The following is a 22,713-nucleotide window of genomic DNA, read 5'->3' on the forward strand; positions in this document are numbered from 1 at the left end:
CAGTACATTGTAAATTAAGCGATAGATCGTTCTGCACAAAAACTATAATTACGTAAAAATTAGCTACGTAGAAAGGTTGAAATTGTAAGAAAATAACTTTACCTCTCAGGTCAATTAACACGATTTATAATGTGCATTAACATTCTCGTGCATTCACGTTAGATGATTTACCAAAGGAACGAGCATTTTAAACATTTTTTATTTACAATAACACAAAAGAGCGCATTATTTCTATGAGAAAAGATAACAAACTGCGCCTCAATGCCAGGGCAACACAGAATCAGGACCACGGAGAGCTCCCAATGTGATCGGCCAGGGGCCCTATTCTTTTTTTGTTTAAACTCTGCAACTTTGCACAAAATGACAAGAAAAATTACAACATGGGTTCAACTTTGCCTATCAGCAAACATTCTTCAAATGTACCCATGTTACATCAAAAACAAGCATTTCATTTTATTAATTAAAAATAAAAACATGCTCAATTGAGTCAATATTTATAAAATTGTAGGCTACTTTAGTAATACCACATCTTTGTTAATTTATTTGATGGTACTGCCAGTAAATAGGTTTTAAAAATAGGATCTGAACCAGAAATAATTTAATTAATTGAAACCACTATATTTCAAAATAGTTTCTCTTGAAGTGTTTTATCCAACCAAAAGAGCACAACTATATGACCTTATGCATCAGCACTGTAGCGAACTACTTTATTTAAATATTAATGTAGATACACTTAGACCTCAAAGCTGATCTGCAAATGCACTACAATGTTTGACCTTTGGTGCAAGTGTAAAAATATTTACGTGATACAACATCTTGCTGTGTTATGTGTGCATTACTTGTGTTTATAACATTATACCACAAATAAAGTGAAACCTTTATCTGTGTCAGCCTCTGATCGTATTTGTGTCAAATACGATCAAATCGCTTTCTGAGTTCATAACAACACTGCCACTACCTGACCAATATCTGAACTGCGGTGCCAAATGGTGAGACAGCAGGCTAGCTAGACTGTCATTTATGCAACTGCTTAAAATTTCAAGTAAAACCTACTTAAAAATACAGTGCATCATTTTTGCATCCACTTGTTTAAGTAAATCCAGCATATTATTTTTTTTATAGTGCAGTAAATATAGTATAAATCAGTGGTTCTCAAACTTTTTCCGCGTGCGGCCCCCCTTGTGTACGGTGCATTCCTTTGTGGCCCCCCAAAGAAAATTTATGACAAAAAACTGTTCTAAAATTGTACATTTTAATTAAACAAATATATTAAGTTATACAAAGTAGTGCTGTTGGTTAGTAGCCTTATTTTTTAAGGTTAAATTACACAGAATTCATGATAATTTAATGTATTTTATAAAATGTCATAAAACTGGGCCCCCCCTGGCACCATCTCGCGGCCCCGGCCCCCAATTTGAGAACCACTGGTATAAATACATCATTAGTACAACATTGCAAAGAAAAAAAACACATTTACTGTTTCCCAAACCAGCACACAGAAACTGCTCATTTTAAGAAGTTTAAAACATGCTAACAATAACTGTTAAGCCTGGTGTCATAACTTTCCTGCTGTCATAACTTTTGGTGTTCATATTATAAGGTAACGAAAATAAAAATGCTCTGTTTTAATGTCTGCTCTCAAATCAATGCAAAACCACAGAAATGCATGTGACATAGATTAAAACCCATCAAACAGAAATACGCCCATGTTAAAGACTTTATATGCAAAAGTCCTCTATTTGCAAATATATGCTGGCATGTCATATGAAGCTGTAGATCTTTATGTTACAGGCATCAGCCACCTGAGGTCAGCATTGCTCTTAAATCAAAGATTGGCTAAGTCTTCAGTATAATGTATGAGAAGCATCAGACTCTATTTGCCATGCAGTGATTTTTGTTGTTGTTGGTTTAAAATAACCTAGTTGGATTTTTTGTGAATTTCCAGCATCATCATATGTAACGCAGTAGCTTTCTGGTAAACAAGTGCACATAATAAATGACATTTATTCAGAAAGAAATCAAATGAAGGAATGAATATGATCTTTCTTTCAAAATATATGTACTCAAAATCTCTGCATATGGTTGGATGATTTTAGATGTGCTATTTAATATAATCATGAAGCATTTTAAATTACAAATGGGTTTAAACATTTGGGATCTAATAATACATGTGCACAAAGTTAAATCACAAAGCCACAGGAACAAGCCAAAGACATCAATGCATAAATTATCAGATGATCCATGATCAGAATCCTTTTATTATTTCTGCACTGTAAAAAAATCAATAACCAAAGTACAAATTTCTTGCACTTCCTGTCAGATACCTTGTTTTTAAAAAGACACTCTTTCTAATATATAGCTCCGGTGGCTCAGTTTCCAGTATGAAATGAAAGGATTTGCTTTTGTAACAATGATGCATTTCATCCAGGATGAGAAAATCTGCTTACAGTCAAGGTCCTAGGAATATTATGCAACACATAATTCAACCTGACTGGCAACTTTAGTGGGCTGGAGACAGGAAAAAGGGGAAAAAAAATCTTCATTGTATAAGAAAAAAATATAAAAATTAAATTAAGAAATAAATGAAATAAATAAATTTAAGTTTAATTAGCAATTTCATATTAAATGTAACTCTGAGTAGGCATACTTAGCATAACCAACTATATCAGGTATAAGAGTTACATTTAGCCATACAACTGTCTTTGGAAATGATGTGTGTACAGTCATGGTATTTAGGCTTGCAGGATTTGCTTGATGCTTCTCCCCAGCTGAGATATCATTGCTGTGTTTCCTGTCTCAGTTTGGGGAAGACCAGACCATCTGTCTATGGTCTGGCCTGGGACACATACACACATACTAACATGCTGCGCTTTTGCATGTTGGAACACATTAATAAAACACTAATGTGCCAGTGCATTTTAGATCAGTCATTAGTGTACTGCTTATATACTACTACTGTCCATGAGGGGTACCATTCATAAACCACACATAACAATTTCCACTTTTAAGTTTTTTATATGTTTGTAGGTCTTTCTCTTGTTTGGAGCACAAATCCTATTGAACTTTGAGACAAAGCGAGAAAGAGATGAGCTAACAAAGAAACCACCAATAGTTACATAATCATTTTACACCCGCATATACAAAGAGTCTCAATTTAAATGGAACACTATGTGTGACAGTCCCTGAAATAAATATAGCATCACAGCGCCTTATAATCTTCACATCATGTAATTAGCGTCAATGTACAGGAGAGGAGCTTAATTACAGTAACATTACCCCACACAAACAGTGGGATTGGATCATAGATTTATTGTGTCCCCTGACATGCACTCGTTCAATTAAGCTCTCTGTTGTCAAAGCCAAACAAACCAATGAGAAATCAAGAAAAGACTCAAAGTGTTGCTTAACACACAGTCAATAATGCCTGGGAGGCTATCATTTATTTACACAACTCACTGTCAATAAAGCTTATCCGCATGTTTTGGATCATTACGTCAGAAGCAAATGTGAAGATTTTTTTTACCTAATGTTCCAAAATGTAACATATTGCTTATGCTTCTAGTCGGTTGATATCGCAAAGTGAATCTCGAAAGGATAAGAAGGACACTGGGTTGCACATACAAAAAATTATATGTTTTTTGGTGTATTCATTACCATTGGGAAAATACCATGGTTTAACCATAGCAAATCCATGGTTACTAGCCATGGTTTAACTGTTGTAAGCATTGGTTTTAGTTTTAACTGTAGTAAAAATATTAATTTCATGAGTTTGCCCTAAAAAGTCTGGATGTACATTATTCTGCTTAGTACACTGCTACCTGCACAAGTAAACAATTTTATAAGTTCGTTTGTAAACAAATACACACCTGCCATAAAAAAGAGACTGGTCAAGATGACCTGCAGTGTTGTGGATGACAGGTCTAATGTTTTCAGTCCCACTTTAATTAATCCATTATGTAAACTATTTACATACACAAAAACAGAGTAACAGTTTTTTTCCCGAGATTTAATTTTGGTTTAATTTTTTTAGCAAATTAAACCAGTTTTAAAAATGTAAAGCTTTGTTTAAAGTTTTGTTAGATATTATCATTTGCTGTTGAAGACATAGCGCATTATATTTGCTAAATCAAAATCAATGTACAGACTCCGGGTGGGTGGGCAGTGAAACTGAAGCGCGTGCAGGAAAGCGCAGCGCTGATTGGATACCAGAGCTGTATAAATTTCCGCAGTGCCGTATTTCTCTCTTTCGTGGCGATTTAGTTTAAACCCCAATGCGGTCACAAACTGAACAGTGCCGTTATACAGGACTGTCATCGTATACAGGACAGGTTTAGTGTGACTGTTCACCGTACTATTGAAAATGAAGGAGAGGAGAATCAGCCAACCTTTGGTAATGCGTTGCAAACTGGTTTTAGTAGGAGACGTGCAGTGCGGGAAAACCGCAATGTTGCAAGTGCTGGCCAAAGACTGTTATCCTGAGGTATGTCATTTTTTCTCGTGTTCACAGACGGGTTATTGAATCTACGATATGTGCTTCAAAAGAAGATTTTATGAGAGAATGTAATGCAGTGTGGTGAAGATTTAAACTGTATAATTACACAGGCTACGCATGTTGAATATAACCCGCTATACGACGGTGCACGTGCTGAATCTACAAAATCAACACTCTGCAACAAACCACCATAGCTATATCATAAGCGAAATTTTTTTCGTTTATCGTAACTCTTTAGAGATGTGTAACTGGTTTGATCTCGTTTTCAGACATACGTCCCGACAGTGTTTGAAAATTACACAGCTGGGCTGGAGTTAGAAGAGCAGCGTGTGGAGCTGAGTTTATGGGACACGTCAGGTGAGTAATACTCACCTTTATAGTAAAATAACTCCTTCACTACATATTGACATTTTAAATAGATTAATAAACGAGTTGTGATAACCGCCAAGATAGTTATTGTGCTGATCGATTAAATATTTAAAGAGTGACGTACATTCTGTTGCTGAAGAATGACGTCATAACATATCTCAGACTCCTTCGTAGTAAGTGGTACCTCGAACAGCACAATTGTTTTTTTACTTTAATTGCTCTGTTTCAGAATTAAATAAGCTCAAATATGAACATGGATAAACATATCAAATATCATGCAGTATGATACAATAATAATGATACATGATGTGATAAACATTTATATAAAGAAAAGCATGGAAAGGTTAAATCAAATCGTAAAACTTTACTGAAGTATCAACATTCTTAGTAAAGTAAAATCTAATATATTCAATGTTAGGGAATCTAAGGGATGACATTTCAGATTTGAATACAATTTAATTGGACAACAACAACAACATGGAGATTTTAAACAGTTGTTTGTGAATAAAATATCCAACATATACAATATTAAAGTTGGCAACATATTCATGAATGAAATAATTCAGTTTTAGATAAGCCTGAAGTTGCTCGACTTTATTTTGTTCTATGACATCTGAAATAAAATTGTTTGTGCTTTCGTGTCTTACAAATAAATAATTTATCACACATCATTAATTTGACGTACTTGCATGTTAATTTTAACCTCATTTTATTTGTATACAATGGCTGGCAACATACAATCTTGTTTAAAACGTAGTTGTTTTAAGATTTGAGTCCTGTTTGTTTTATTTTTGTTTTTCAGCACTGTAAAAAATACTTTGCTGCCTTAAATTTTTTTGTTGAATCAACTCAGATGTATAAGTCATTTCAACTTACTGTTATTTATCTTGACTAGAGATGAGTTGTTATAACTACAGGTGAGTTGTTATAACTTGTAAAATTAAGTTGGCTTTTTTTCAACTATATTTTGTAAGTTGTGACAACTCATCTCTGTTGACATGACTTGTTAATCTAAGTTGATTTAACAAAAGAATTTAAGGCAGCAAGGTGTTTTTTACAGTATGTGAATCCTTGGCAGTAACAGACACATGCCTTGTTTTGACCTTACAGTAGATCATCAATATGCTGATGTAACGGTTTCAAATACCCTCCAGTCTTACTTTTTGAGTAAGTTTATATACATGTGTGCAGTCACTTGGGCATTCATGACTGTAGTAACAGATGTTGGGTAGTAGGTTAAACAATATAGGACAGACACACAATCAGCACCTGAGCCCCGAGTCAGGATGGGGGGCAAGAAATGCAAACGGAGGCTCAATATCAAGCATCAGATGTAGGCAGTGTGCCATCTTCACATTTTGCCCTTCACACGGTCAGAGAAGAGATCTGATCGTTTTTTGAAATAAGTTCAAGGTTTAAACATTTCGCGAAATGTGTCATTATGTGATGTATTCAAGAATATTCAAGGTTGAAGCCTGTGATGACGTGGTAGCTTTTTAGTGATACTGTCTTTTTTGAAATAGAAAAGTGAATGGCTGTGGTCTCTTAGATTAGAGCCGTTTGTCTAAGGAATGTTTAGTCTGTGTGTTTGTTTAAGATGCTGATTATGAGCACCATTAGGATTAGACTGGTAGTAAAAGAGATAGCTGAAGTTTTAGGCTAGGTTATCAGAAATAAAGCTGTGGAATGTAGTCTTGATGTTTGGGTTTACCAAGTTCTAGATGATAAAAACTTCTTTCCACAAAATGAATAAGTTTTATACCATACCAGTTTTATACAGAAGAAAGTATGTAGTCTATCTAGCTTTTTCTTTATTCCATATTTTCTTTTTAATTTGAACTATTCCATTATTACTCAATGTTTTGTCTAGAGAAAGAAGTTTTGTGCATTGAGCACTTCCCACGCTGATATTATAAAGATTAATCTTGATACGTGTATAGGTTTACCACTTTTAAATCCCACAACGGCTCTCATATTGCATGCAGGGTTCTTTAAGGTCATGTTGTGTTACATTGTGTGCTACGCAATGTATCAGTGACACTTCATAATGACTGCCATGCTTGGCTGCTTGAATTAAATAGATAGTTCTCACCCTCAAGTTGTTCCAAAACTGTATACATTTCTTTGTTCTGCTGACCATAAAAGCAACATATTTTGTAGAATGTTTGTAATCAAACAGATCTGGGGCACCATTGACTTCCATAGGAAAAAATAATACTATTGAAGTAAATGATGCCCCAGATTCATTTAGCTATTAACATTCTTCAAAATATCTTCAATTGTGTTCAGCAGAACAAAGACATTTATACAGGTTTGGAACAACTTGAGGGTGAGTAAATGATGACAGAAGTTTCATTTTTCTCTGAACTACCCCTTTAAGATGAACTTGCTAGCATACGTGAATGGATACTGTTTGAAAAGGGCACCATTCACTACGTTTTTTTCTTTTTTTCCTCTGTTATACTTCATGTATGATCATATGTTCATTATAAACTATGAAAATAAAAAATGCAATAGATTATGAGAACTAACAATAGCAATATAGTTTTCAGCTTCAAAATAATCTTTGTTAACATTAGTTAATGGCAATGCAGTTGTTAACTCATGTTAACAGTTACTTTTAATTAAATAACTTTTCATTTTAAAAATGTATTAGTAAATACTTAAATTAACATGAACTAAGATTAATAAATTATTAAAGGGGTCTTAGCGTGAAAATCATACTTTTTTCATGTTTGAGTGCTATAATTGGGTCCCCAGTGCTTCTATTAACCTAGAAAATGTAATAAAGATCAACCCAGTAACTTTGTTTGTGTAAGCCATTTTCTGCAAGCATGTGAAAAATTTGGTTGTTCAGATTTTGCCTATTTTGTGAGGTAGGTAGCAAGGTGAATTACAATAATACCGCCCCCTTTATCTGCAATATCCAACCACAGCACTGCCATAGTGGAGAGAGAAAGAAAAAAGTACTTGACAGCACAATTGAGTTTCAATTACAACAAACCACCATCATTGTGATCAGTGTTTGCATTTCATCTGCTCATTTGCATTTTAAACGACACATCCAAAAACGGCACACTTTTGCTCAGGCCTAAAAATTAGCAATTTTAACATGTTATAATACATTAGCTGTAGAATATTTTGAGCTAAAACTTCACATACGCACTCTGGGGACACCAAAGATTTCTTTTACATCTTAAAAAAATCTCATAATATGACCCCTTATTGATATTTGAAATCACCTAATCAAACACACCCCTACCCCAATAGAATCGGGACCTTCTGTTGATAGACCCGCCCCACACATACGCAACCCAGGCAACGATGTAGTATACACGCCCCTTACTGCTGATTGGCTACAAGTGTGTTTTGGTACTTGGCTTACTCTCTTTTTCAAAGTGTTTTTTTCAAAAATCATGCACCCCACCTTTAACTGATGTTAACAAATATAAACTTGTAAAGTGTTAACAAAAATATATTGTGAAAAATAAATATTATTAAAACTGACTACAGTTTGTATAAAATCTTCAAAATGTGTTGGACCAAGTTGAATCTGTTCTTACAAAGTATTGTGCATTGGTACTGAAATATGAGTGAAATTGATGTGTGAAACTTAAAAAATATGTTTATATTTAACAAAAACAACAATATTTTCGGGAACTATAGTTTTCTTTAAAAATAAATGTGATTGTTGTGATTCAGTAGAAGAGGAATTTAGGAATACTTCCTGTCCATACTCATTTTACCTCAAGGCGTTTCCTGCTACACTTTTAGCTAAACTCGCTCACCATTGGGAAATGTTAAACACACTCCAGTGGAATTTTCCTGGTAGCCACATGCAGTTACTCATGAAGTTAAATCTCCTAACCTTGAGTCCATATTAGAATTGAGAAGGGAAATTTTTTCTGCAAGATTTTTTTAGTCTGAGAAAAGAATTTGTAAAGCCAATCAGCGCATATCAAGCACCTCCAATCTATTCCCTTATTCAGCCAGTTATGCTTTGTTAAATTCGCCCGGCTTGGTTAGGTGGTGGCGTGCGGGAGGAACGTTGGCAAAGGGGTAGAGGCTCAAGCACCCACACACAAACACTCATCAGCATACGTGAACAAACACACTCTAATCACAACTAATTACACAAGCTGTAATTGAATTTGCTCATCTGGTTCTCTGCAGCTTCAGGCATCTCTTCACTCGCTCTCTAGATCAAAGAGCAGACAGCCATGAGAGGTTACAACCAAGCTTTTGTCAGACTCTGGTATGGGCCATTTCTACAGCTCTTATCATTTGATATGTGATAAGAGAGGAATAGAAATATTCGAATTAATTGATCGAACAGAAAAAGGCCAGGTGTGAAGAGCAATTAGAACACAATGACAGAGATATTTTACCAACGAGTTTCACGTATACATAGATTCATAACCTCACACACATCTACACTCACCTAAAGGATTATTAAGAACACATGTTCAATTTCTCATTAATTTTATTATCTAATCAACCAATCACATGGCAGTTGCTTCAATGCATTTAGGAATGTGGTCCTGGTCAAGACAATCTCCTGAACTACAAACTGAATGTCAGAATGGGAAAGAAAGGTAATTTAAGCAATTTTGAGCGTGGCATGGTTTTTGGTGCCAGACGGGCCAGTCTGAGAGTATTCCACAAACTGCTCAGTTACTGGGATTTTCACGCACAACCATTTCTAGGGTTTACAAAGAATGGTGTGAAAAGGGAAAAACATCCAGTATGCGGCAGTCCTGTGGGTGAAAATGCCTTGTTGATGCTAGAGGTCAGAGGAGAATGGGCCGTCTGATTCAAGCTGATAGAAGAGCAACTTTGACTGAAATAACCACTCATTACAACCGAGGTATGCAGCAAAGCATTTGTGAAGCCACAACACGCACAACCTTGAGGTGGAAGGGCTACAACAGCAGAAGACCCCACCAGGTACCACTCATCTCCACTACAAATAGGAAAAAGAGGCTACAATTTGCAAGACAGTTGAAGACTGGAAAAATGTTGCCTGGTCTGATGAGTCTTGATTTCTATTGAGACATTCAGATGGTAGAGTCAGAATTTGGCGTAAATAAAATGAGAACATGGATTCATCATGCCTTGTAACCACTGTGCAGGCTGGTGGTGTTGGTGTAATGGTGTGGGGGATGTTATCTTGGCACACTTTAGGCCCCTTAGTGCCAATTGGGCATCGTTTAAATGCCATGTCCTACCTTGGCATTGTTTCTGACCATGTCCATCCCTTTATGACCACCATGTATCCATCCTCTGATGGCTACTTCCAGCAGAATAATGCACCATGTCACAAAGCTCGAATCATTTCAAATTGGTTTCTTGAACATGACAATGAGTTCACTGTACTAAGATGGCCCCAACAGTCACCAGATCTCAACCCAATAGAGCATCTTTGGGATGTGGTGGAATGGGAGCTTCGTGCCCTGGATGTGCATCCCACAAATCTCCATCAACTGCAAAATGCTATCCTATCAATATGGGCCAACATTTCTAAAGAATGCTTTCAGCAACTTGTTGAATCAATGCCACATAGAATTAAGGCAGTTCTGAAGGCGAAAGGGGGTCAGTATTAGTGTGGTGTTCCTAATAATCCTTCAGGTGAGTGTATATAGCAGAAGTACATGACAAACCCCCAACCATCTGAGTCTAGACTCTCTAATAAGCAGAAAACACCTAATAGAAATAAATATTGGGATTTAAGGCATCTTTAATGGACTTGCATTATTTTCTATCAACATACAAGACCCATGCGAGTGTGTTTATGTGCACATCTTTCAATGCCGTTGCCATGGTTACAGAGTGAGATGAGGTTTAATGTGCACAGGGGGACGAGACCTCCTCAGCAACTCGCTTTGTCAATAAAGGAATCTCTCAGATTTACCCACACACACATGCACACACCAAACATAATGCCATTTACATCGGATGGAATTGAGGAGCTTAGAGATGCAAAAGCCGATACACGACACCTTCGTCAAAAATAAAATCATGATTTTAACCCAATGCTCTCGGCACGTATTATACGTTAATCAGGTCATTCGAAAATACCACTTTGTTGGCAGAATCCATTAAGAGTCTAATTTAATGCTAATTTAAAAAAAAACATGTCAGACACACTTCAATTATACTATTAATTTTTATGGAATAAAAACAAATCTTCTTCATAAGAATAGATTGCAACATTCGAAGTATTTGGATTCATTAAATGTGTGTGAGTTTTTGATCTTTGTTGTGTATGATATTGCAGGTTCACCTTATTATGACAATGTCAGGCCTCTGTGCTATAGTGACGCAGATGCCGTTTTGCTCTGCTTCGATATAAGTCGCCCTGACACCGTTGAAAGTGCCCTAAAAAAGGTAATGCACCTTACATTGTCTGTTTTCAAAATAATTCATTGCCAGGTATGGTACTGTAACAATGTGCATCCCTCTGCAGTGGAAGGCAGAAATTATGGATTTCTGTCCCAGTACGCGCATAATTCTGGTCGGCTGCAAGACGGACCTTCGCACAGATGTTTGCACATTGATGGAGCTGTCCAATCAGAGACTGACACCCATTTCCCATGAGCAGGTTAGTCAATCACACCCTCCTTTTCCTACACTCTTCTTGTGTTTATTTCCTGACGCTATACATCATCCTGTATTTTTTCACCTATAGGGAACATTGCTAGCAAAGCAGGTCGGCGCCGAAGTGTATCTGGAATGTTCTGCGTTCACGTCAGAGAAAAGCATCCACAGTGTGTTTCGCTCAGCTGCGCTCATGTGTCTCAATAAACTGCAGCCGCCTATTAAGCAAACTCCAACTCGACGACTCTCTAAACGCCTCCTTCACCTGCCCAGCAAGGCGGAGCTTCTAAGTTCCAGCTTCAGCAAGAAGAGAACCAAGAGCTGCTCCATCATGTGAGCCCACATTTGCCGCTATCCACATCTGTGCTCTATGAGAGGGTTGGTTAGGGGCTTTGAGAAGAGGGGAGGGCATAAACTTTCATGATCCCACCCTCTTTCTATATACTTATGTTATTCTTCCATTCTGACACCCTACCTACAAACACACTCATCTCTATGTCAAAGAGCAGACGCTTAAAAAATATCAATTAATTTCCCTTAACCAGCATATGGCTTTACATGAACTGCCTTTTGTATTGATGTCAATCGGACAAAGAGGGAATATTGGATGTGAAGTGCATAAAATATGTTTGTGCATTTCTGTATGAGAATAAGGTATGAACTGTGAACGCAAGCTGATATTCAAAAGGAAGAGGGTGTGATTCTGTTGCACAGTCTGCACTTTAGTGGATGTGAGAGATTAAATGTTGGGATGTGTCAGGCAGGAGCAGAGAAACAAATACAAGTTGGCATTAGTTGCCATTTCAATATGACTTAAGTTTGTTTACGGTCTATTAGGGAAGGGACTGATCTACAATGAGACCATCAACATGTCATGAAAGAATAAGTAGAGGAGCTAAACAAGAATATTTCCTCTAGAACAAATGAGGATGCTTATAGATCTATATGAAGATAGATCGAATCCAAATGTGTTGGAGATGCTGACACACATTGTTTTACTCTCTCTCTTTCCTGTAGTCCTTCATGCTACTAAAGAGTGGGTCATAAATCTGGGTGAAGTCCTGCACTGCCCTTTAGAGACAGGATTGCCCTACAGAGCAAAACAAATGCATACGTTATTGCCACAAAGACCTGTCCCAGCTGTTGAGGTTTTTTGGGATAAGATCTTTCTCTAAAGTAATTTTGAACATGGGTTTAGGAGATGAGGAAGAAACAGGATGGGAGATTACTAAAGGACAGACAGATACTTCAATCCACCAAAACTAATCAATGTTACATAAGAATTTGAATCTTTTAAAACTTGACTTTCTTAAAACTTCCCTAAAAGGTTACATGTGATTCTACATTAATATTCAGTAATAAAAGTTTGTATTGTGATGCATTCGGTCAGATCACTATCAATGGCGACTCATCTCTCAACCTAAACCTCATGGTATTAATCTCCATTTTAAATCCCGCTATCCCTGGTTGTGTAATGCTTAATCATAAAACGACTAAATCCTCGCTTTGGCTTTATAAATGGCCATGTAGACATGAATTGAGAGTTTAGATGGGGATTACGAGGAATCGGTCAGAAACTGTAGCTTATAATATTTCAATTCATCAAGTGGACAGTTTGGTAAATAAATTATTATGCAAGTCTCATATTTGTAAGATTTACTGCTTTCCCCATTCATTAACATAAACTGAAACCCTTGGGGTTTGTCATTGTTGCCTTACGGTTATTTAAGGGTGAGTGTGTTTTAACAATCAGCTTATTGTAAAAACTTGACAACAAAAGATGACCGTGTCGAAGAGAAGGTCAAGTAAATTAAATAACTGCATCAGAATTATGACAGTAAACATTGCAGTGTGTTTTGAGGGTTGGTGTAGATGTACGTCAACAGCATTAAATCAGATCATAAATTATATAGACACCTCTGGGTAAACCTTTCACTAAACGCCATCCCAAAGATTTGTTTGTGGGAATCTGTCACTTGTATATTGGATATTGTACGCACATGGTCGAACGCACAGCCTTGCAAAGTGGTTTATTTGCCTCGCACGTGTGCACAGGCATTTGATGCATGTGTGCATAGCGGCAAAATGAAATGCATCTCCTAGGCTACATACTACATGAAAATTGCGGACCCCCACGTACATGTAAGAAATGGACTATACACTGGCCTTAGGAGTAGAAACATTGAACATACAAACTGGTTTTGCCTTAACTGCACCTCTGAACTTCTTCAATATTATATCATTTGCATTAATTCAGATTCCAGTTGACATGAAACGGTTGAATCTACATCATATGCTACATAATACAGATCCTGAATACTACACTATTGCTTAGCAAGTTATGTTAAGGTGAATTGTATGTCTGTAAACCACTCGAGAATTTGATAAAAAGGTGAAGATATGGACAAGTTCCCTTACTGTAGCATAACAAATGGCTGCACAGGTGAGGTCATCATGATAATCTATAATTAGTTTGTGATGCATCTCACAGGCCATTATCTTGGTATAAATTTGTTATCGTTGTCTTATTTGGTAGCACTCTTATATCTGTTTGCTGTGGTGAACCTCCACCATCTTCCTTAAGTCTAAACGTTAATGTTGTGCATAATACTTTTGTAGCCCTTTAAAATAATGTCTGTGGATCAAAACATTTAACAACAGACGGTATGACTGTGTATGAAATGTCATGTGTAACTTATTAAAGGCAGGATAGGCAGGAATTATCTAAAAAACTTTACATAATTTGTTTAAACTGTCTATATATACAGATACATAATTAAAATGTAAGTACTCTTTTAAACACAGTTAATTATTTCCATTCAGGATGAAACAAATGATTGGCTTGCACGACTATCACTCTCTCTCAAGATCATGGCACCACCCCTGTTGCTATGGGATCTGCCCACACATGCGCACACCCGATTGATTTGAACGTGCACGAGGCACTCTAGGAAGAGCAAAAGTATGGCAGAGAAAGTGTATTCAGAACTCACAGTACCTGCATATGCAGTCAGCAAAGGCAAACAAGGAATAAACGAAGCAATCAAACGAGAGTAAATATAGCGTGGCTTTTCCTCGAGTCGACGATGCGGTAGTGGTATTGTCTCCGGAGTGTAGTCCTCATCAGAGTCAACAATGCTTTCATCACGGAAACTCTTCCATGCAAAACACTGGCTTAATAGTGAGTACTAAAAGCCATCCTATTTGTTTATATTCATAGTGATAAAGTTAGGTGTATTATTACATGTGATTGTGACATGATGTTACTATATGCACCGCGCTCCTTCCTCTCAGCTCGTCTGAGGTAAATCCTGCTCCCAGCGCATTCATGTGTTTTGGGGGCGTGGCTTTAGAAGAAACCCTAAAGGGAGGGGGTGGAGTGAATGGAAAAATTAGCTGTGTTTAAAACAGTCGTGAGAAGTCTACAGACACTAAATTTTTATACTCTCTTTTTCAGAGTACTTACATTTTACTTATGTATTGGTATTTAGAGATAGTTTAAACAAATTTGTAAAAAAGTTTTTTTGGATGATTCCTGCCTATCCTGCCTTTAAATGAACAGGTAATTATTGGTGGATTTTTGTTTATTTCCTTAGTTTCAGACAGTCTATTTTATATTAAATATTGCTTATAGGTTTTGTTCCTTGTCTTATGTCTGAAAATAATTAAAATCTGAATTTGTTCAATAAAGGTAAATAATTCAAGGCCCTGGACAGTTTTTGAAAATATACATACATAGATAGAAGTCACTGAAAGTGCTTGAATCTCTTTTATGCAAGAAGTTTTCTGAAAAAAATATCCTGTGTAGTGTAGGATAATATCATAAAAATTCTAGACTTTTTAAGCGCACATGCTAAACTGTTCGCTTTAAAAGCTTATATCTTCTGAAAGCGAATGTTGATTCATACCAAAATGCTTTTTTGCATAGTTGTGTTTGACACATGAAAACGTCTCGGGTTAGGTATATAACTGTTGTTCCCTGAGAAGGGAACGAGACGCTGCGTCTCCCTTGCCATACTTCCTGCGTTCCTCTAACGCAGTCTTTGGCAAGATGTCAGATAGCGATATATTTCCTGGGTCCCGCATCACCCTGTCTTTGTCGTTAAGCCTCACCATTGGTTGAATTTGATATACACATTCAGACGCACTTACCCCTGAAGGCGTCCCCAAAGTGTCAACGCAGTGACGCAGAGCGAGTTCCCTCGAAAATGAATTGTAACAATGTATCTTGAAAGGTAACACGATGTAACCTTGCTCTCACTTGAAATGTGTCCCCACATTTAATCCTTAAATTTGAGGGTATTGGAACTGGAAAGTCCTTGAATTTTAAGTTAACTAAGGTGTGGGAATCCCGAGTAAAGTTTTCTAATACAATCTCTGTAGCAAACAAATGCGTTTCCTTAAACACATTTCTCTCCCACTGATCTACAATCAGGTCAAGATGGTAAAGAACATTTTTCATATATCTAATGTATGTGCATTCACAGCAGTGACAAATGTGCCTCAAAGAGTTATAGCCTATATATTTTTATTACATGGCTCTCTGGAATGCTTGATTCTGATTGGTCAGTTGAGACATTTGCAGGTTCGTTCTTTTCAAATAATAACCGCTCCAAAATAATAACGCATAGCCGGACTACTTGCACGAGTGAAATCGCTCCGCGCCAATAAAGATCAATAAAGATTACTGTCTGTTTGGCGCCATCTTGTGACAAACACTGGACAACCACGACAAGACACAGACAGCTTACTGAGACTGAACTTGACAAAATAGAGCATGACAGCTACGAAGCCATCACACACAAAAATACAGAATGGGGATTAAAACTTCTCAAAGACTGGCTAAAAGAGAAAAAATGGAGACAGACAAGTATGAAGCAGCGGATCTTAATAAGGTATTACGATCATTTTATGCATCTGTGCAAAGTTTCGCGGAAGGATAAAAATGTTAATTTAAAACAAATATGCCAATAAAATGTTTCAAATTCATATTCATGTCCAGTTTTTTTTCTTATGTGGCAAGTAGCCGTGTAATAAGCGGGATAATGTAGAGGCAGCCGGTAGTTATTGGGAAATAAGCCCCTTCAGTGTGATACAAGACCCTCCGCTTCGCGTCGGGTCCTGATCACACTGTCGGGGCTTATTTCCCAATAACTACCGGCTGCCTCTACATTATCCCTTACTTATTACACGGCTCTCTGGAATGCTTGATTCTGATTGGTCAGTTGAGACATTTGCAGGTTCGTTCTTTTCAAATAATAACCGCTCCAAAGTAATAACGCATAGTCGGTACTACTTGTACGATAAAAATCGCTCCGCGCCAATAAAGACCAATAAAGATTACTGTTTGGCGCCATCTTGTGACAAACACTGGACAACAACAATTAAGAATGGAAAATTTTGACATTCATTTTAACATGTACGGAAAAAACAAAATATTTAAACAGTGGATAGAAGAAAGAACAACGACAAGACACAGAGAGCTTACTGAGACTGAACTTGACAAAATAGAGCATGACAGCTACAAAGCCAACACACAAAAAAAATACAGAATGGGCATTAAAACTTCTCAAAGACTGGCTAAAAGAGAAAAAATGGAGACAGACAAGTATGAAGCAGAGGATCTTAATAAGGTATAACGATCATTTTATGCATCTGGGCAAAGTTTCGCGGAAGGATAAAAATGTTAATTTAAAACAAATATGCCAATAAAATGTTTCAAATTCATATTCATGTCCAGTTTTTTTTCTTATGTGGCAAGTAGCAGTGTAAAAGGCGGGATAATGTAGAGGCAGCATCGGGTAAATAAGCCCCTTCAGTGTGATACAAGACCCTCCGCTTCGCGTCGGGTCCTGATCACACTGTCGGGGCTTATTTCCCGATAACTACCGGCTGCCTCTACATTATCCCTTACATGTATCATTCTTAAAGTCCCACCGTGGGTAAAATCAGGTTTTTATTTTTGTTTATATGTGGTGTGTTAATATGCTTTAAAACAAGGCGTGTGTAAATTTAAATTTAAACACTATTGCTATTAAGTATTTTCTCCATAAAATTAGAGAGTCTTATTCCCGCGGTTTAAAAATCGCACAAACATGTAACCAATAACATCAACATAGTTGAACACGTGGATCAGTAGTTCGAGTCATGTGTCTAAAACTGCTGAATGTAGCATCTATTTACACATAGATCAATAATCCGAGGGAGTGCAAAAGAGTGGGGGCGGGGACTACTTTGCATATTCATACATCTGCGTATACTAAATGAGGCAAGGGTGTAGAGTTACATTCAAGCCGTTTTAAATCATGAAGAAATTACTGTAACAAGTCAAATTTTTACATATGCTATTATGAAGCGGTTTAAATGATCAAATTCTGGAGACTTAACACATTTTTATGAAGACCTGTACACGCTATGATCCAGAATGTTCCAGATTCCTCTACATCGTGTTCCGGAGTCTGTTATCTGGTAGCATACATGCCGTGTTATAGAATATTTATGGTAAAACTAAAAGTGCTTTCATACCACACTCACACCATGTTCAGCTCTTTCATTGTATTAAATCGAGACAACCTTGATCGACCACATCTTAAAGGCGAGACTTTCAACTCTATTTTACTGAAATGTGACTGTGGAGAACACTGATATGAAAAGCTTCATATCAGAAGAGCTTGATATAAATTAAGGAATTAATATTGCAAAGAAAGAAGAAAAAAAACAGCATGAGACTGAAAATGCGTGAATTTGTATGTGACCCTATCTGTGAAATTTAGGCTAAAGTCTTATAATCTAATTATGAGATTAGGAGCATCATTTTGATTTCACATTGATAATATCTTTGACATGACCTTACTCAGTCAATATAAAAAAAAAGAATCAGAATGTTCTTTATGATTTTATGTAGAAAACAGTAAATCACATAAACCTGACTTTTTTACAGACAGGGTCACACATCTCTCTCAAAAAGCAAATGTCTTTGGGGAATAATGGGAAGTCTTATGCCTTCAATTACTAATGAGCTATGCTAGTTCGCCATAGATATGAGCAGAAAAAGAAACACATGCACAGCTACAGGTCTAACAATGCTATAGATCGTGTAGTACGGCTATAACAATGCGGGATCATTAGACACACGCTTAAAGTAGTTCATTCAGTATGTGTGTTTAAACATTTTAAGGTGTCAGATTATCCATATAACGTATGAAACTTGACATTTTACAGTATAATACAGATATATATGATTTGGAAGGGGGTTTATTTCGTCCAGTCAACACACACATGCAAACACAAACACACACACACACAATCTCTAATGCAACTGCAGGCTGTGTGGCCTCAAGAAAAAATTATGTACATAATTAGCATAATAAATAAATTCAGATATTAGCATACATTATGTGGGACATTTAACCTGCATCATTTTATAAGTTCTGGTTTAGTTGAGTAGTCTTTTATTTACTATGTGATAAACTGTATTGCAAGTGTAATTGCATTATTTAGTCCCTGTGTTAAAACAGAGTGTAGCGAAGTAGTGTTGTGTTGCAAAACTTGCACAGCTTGTTTATGCAGCCCTTGTAAACGAACTGCACAAATGTGCCCTCACATACACACGCATCTCTCTCGCTCTGCTGCAGGATTCTTCTTGCCGTGGGGATCCCCTAGGCTCTCCCAAAACCCATGAGGTACAGCCTACCCCCCCAATATCACATGTACAGTGTGTCATGATGAGCCCCGGAGGTGTGTTGATAATGAATGAGCATATATGGCTGTTTAATTAGCCAACCATGGTTTTATGGCATCTGCGTCCCTGAGCCAGACAGGGGAAAGGGTGTGTGTGTTTAGACAGGTCAGGATGGCTCTGTGTGTCTGGAGCTTTAGCCTACAGTTAAATCACAAACCAGGTTTTTGCTGGTTACAGCTGAATATTTAGGTCGAGGAACATGCTTTAGAAAAATAAATCTGACCTAGTTTAAGGGCTGCTAACTGTCCAGATGCCTCTCGCTTGGGCTCAGGTGTTTGACTTTGGATTGCCCTGTGTTTTGTCTGTAAACAACAAAATTACAGTTTAAAAGTAAGCTTAATAATGTATTTTCTCCTAAAAAACAGGATTCAGCATACATTTATTATAATCTAGATACAGTACAGAACAAAAAACAAAGGTTGGGTTTTTCCATATTCAAACCAACCATCAGTGAACTTAAATATATTGTTTCTTAATCAATAACTTAAAATCATATAATACTTTTATTGTTATTTAGATTGTCTCATTCTTGCTTTGTTTGATATATATATATATATATATATATATCCGTGGACCGCGGCCAACCTTCCGATCTCTCTGATGAAGCCAATACGGAAGTTATTTAAACTGCAATTCATCGATTGGCCACTAGAAGCTGGCTCCAAAAGGGAGTCAATTTCCATATAGACCTCCATGTTAAAATGCCCAACTTTACAGTAGAAAATAATTTTACAGCCTGGTACAAAAAGTGTTGTTGGTGTATATAGCTAATTTTGACCTTCATGACAACTGTGGGAGGTTGTTGTAACCCGTCCATTTACATATATTAAGCCTTAAAGTTCTGCATAATTAAGGGCGTGGCCACTTGAGTGACAGGTGAACTGCCAATGCTGTCACTGGAATCGAGCTAGGCAGGCATGGTTTCAGCAACCAGCCACCTCAGCTTCACCCATGTCCCGCCTCTTAACCCGTTTTCGGTTATCCACGAGTGATGCGCAACCAAGATGGCGACTGTAGACACCGCCTACTTTAAGCTTAAAAAATGCTGTTCACAGACCTATGGGTGACGTCACGGACACTACCTCCATATTTTTTTACAGTCCATTTATATCACACTATAAGTCACTATTCTTTTTTTTATACTTTGCACTAAATCAGGGTTTGTAATGTTGTTGTGATTAACCTCCGAGCTGAGCCAGTTTATACGTTATTAAAAATAGAATAGCGAGTTGAAAATGCTTCGACTTTTCAAAATGCCGCATCAAAACGCGCTGGAAATGAGGAAAACGGTTTTCCAAGCAGTTTTAGACATGAAATGTGAACCGCCCCTTAGAACTCTTGAAAAAAAAGTTGTAAAGTCACCATGAAATTAAAATGTAAAATAAATTTTTAATGAAACATTGTGGTGTTTTTTTTATAAATGATTTATGTGTGTGCTTTATTGTTTTTATTTGCCCTTATAATCTTTAAATCAAAAACGTTAACTACCTCCCCTCCTCGAAAAGACCTCTCTTTACTTCCTGTCACAAGGAACGCTATGAGGTGGGGGCTATCGCAGACTAGTTTCTGCCCAGGAAAATATTGTGGCGATTAGCAATGAGCAACATGGCCCAACTCCTAAAGATACAATCAGTTCTTGATGGACGAAATCAAGTCTCACCCTACATTGTTTCTCATTCCAGAAGCCGTCCAACTCAGAAATACGTCATGACTCATGACACAGAACAGAAGACAACCGATACTTCCATTTCATCGTGACTAAGCCCCATTGGAAAAAAACAACTTCTGGAACCAAGACGACTAAAAAGTCAAATGAACATTTCTGTTTCACCAAAGATTCTTTGTAGTGGAAGGTGTATGGGTTTTGTCTCTTGTTTTGTTTGGTTCTGTGTTTAGGTCTTTTATTGGGCATGTTCTGTTTCAGGTCTTTTATTTTGATATCTTGTCATGTCACACTTCCCATTTCACTTCCTGCTTGTTCACTATATAACCGGTTCTATCTCCACATCACACTGCGAAATATTGCCAGAGTAACATTGCATACCAAGCGTTTTATTGTCATTGTCTTGTTTCACAGTTCTTAGGGCTGTGTTGAAAAAATCGATTGAATTGGATTCTGAATCGATTTTCATGTTAATTTCTAAAGATCGATCCGTAACTCAGAAGATCGATTTAATAATTAATAACTTAAACTTGCCGCGTCATTGAATTCACGCATGCGCGAGGTGGAAGGACATTAAAACAACGAACATAGCGGTCAGTAACGTTAACCAAGCGGTTGCTTTGAAAACTTCAGAAATGCTCAAAGCTTGCGATCTACATGTAAAATAATCCACTCATAACAAATGAACGAGTTAGTTGTGTTATTTTTATAATAAGCGCCATGCAGTGAATCCACCGCGGGTCTCCAGCGAAACTCTCTCTCCTATAAATTGAAAAACATGTATACCATGAAATATACCGTTACCGTGAAATAAAATGACTCATTCTGTGGAATAGATTTTTGGTCTTTCCGCCCACCCCTATCTGGCACCATTTCATGCTTTTTTCAAAAACACTTATCTAAATCTCGAAGATCGGATCGGATCGAATCAAACAATAATAATCAATTCAAGATCTTGAGAATCGTAATCGAATCGATTCTTGAAATTTGAATCGAAACCCAGCCCTAACAGTTTTTGTCTGATATTCTTGTTCATGGTTTTGACCCTTGCCTGTTTTTGTTTGGATTTGTTTGCCTGCCCTTCTGGGATTTTATAATAAACACTCTGCATTTGGATTCGTCTCTCTCTTGCTTTGTGTAAGCAGCCTTTGTTACACAAGGTTCTACAAAAGAAAGAAAGAACGAAAGAAAGAAAGAACGAAATAAATAACAAAATAATGAAAGAACGAAAGAAAGAACGAAAGAAAGAACGAAAGAAAGAAAGAACGAAAGAAAGAAAGAAAGAACGAAAGAAAGAAGCTATTAAAGCTATTATTATGCACTGAAAAAAAAAACTTGTAAAATTTTCTTTTAAAAATCCTTGTAACAATCTTAAACTTTTTTAAGTAAAATGTACTGCTTTTTTAAAGTACAACTTATTAAAATCTACTTAATAATGCATGAACCATTTGTTAAATAATTAAGTGTGACTTAATTAATTTTATTTTAGAAGTTAGATTTATTTTAATCGTTTTAGGTAAAGTCTATTACTTTTTTTGAATATTGAAGCACTGCTGTGCTAAAAATATGAAATAAATCTTATTTACTGTTGTAAGGTAGATTGTATTTACTGTTTGTTATTTTCTTTAACATTGTAAGGACTTGGTTACTTTTAGGGGTAGTTTCCCGGACAGGGATTAGCTTAAGCCAGGACTAGGCCTTAGTTTAATTAGGAAAAATAATTAGTTTTAGGCCCCGTTTACACATACATGGTTATTTGTGTAAGACAAACGGAGAACTCGCCTCTGAATTCGATTCTTTCTAAAAACTCCGGCCATAGTGGAGATTTTGAAAATCTTTGGTTACACGGTT

At 36.7% G+C, this 22,713-nt stretch overlaps 1 protein-coding gene and 1 long non-coding RNA gene across 6 annotated transcripts in view; one reads left to right on the plus strand and one right to left on the minus strand.

Moving 5' to 3' along the window:
• LOC129431523 (uncharacterized) overlaps nucleotides 1-22,713 on the minus strand; it is a 93,395-nt gene that overhangs the window by 65,653 nt on the left and 5,029 nt on the right. For 2 of the 4 annotated variants that reach the window (XR_008639865.2, XR_008639861.2), the window contains exon 3: nucleotides 19,423-19,501. The exons of the other annotated variants lie outside the window; for them this stretch is intronic. This is a non-coding gene — a long non-coding RNA (uncharacterized lncRNA). The remainder of the gene's footprint in view (nucleotides 1-19,422; nucleotides 19,502-22,713) is intronic. 4 annotated transcript variants of the gene reach the window in all.
• rnd1a (Rho family GTPase 1a) lies at nucleotides 4,204-20,978 on the plus strand. Of its 2 annotated transcripts, XM_055189460.2 has the most exons (6): nucleotides 4,204-4,480; nucleotides 4,762-4,849; nucleotides 11,139-11,248; nucleotides 11,328-11,462; nucleotides 11,550-11,791; nucleotides 20,882-20,978. In XM_055189460.2, exons 1-6 carry the CDS (start codon nucleotides 4,361-4,363, stop codon nucleotides 20,955-20,957), a joined length of 771 nt encoding a protein of 256 aa, XP_055045435.1. In that variant the 5' UTR covers nucleotides 4,204-4,360; the 3' UTR covers nucleotides 20,958-20,978. The 2 variants fall into 2 exon arrangements, with proteins under 2 accessions (XP_055045435.1, XP_055045436.1); XM_055189461.2 differs by lacking the exon at nucleotides 20,882-20,978 and having other exon boundaries at nucleotides 4,208-4,480; nucleotides 11,550-15,148.

The sequence above is a fragment of the Misgurnus anguillicaudatus genome, chromosome 13 (assembly GCF_027580225.2).
Source record: "Misgurnus anguillicaudatus chromosome 13, ASM2758022v2, whole genome shotgun sequence".
Classification (NCBI taxonomy): Eukaryota; Metazoa; Chordata; class Actinopteri; order Cypriniformes; family Cobitidae; genus Misgurnus; species Misgurnus anguillicaudatus.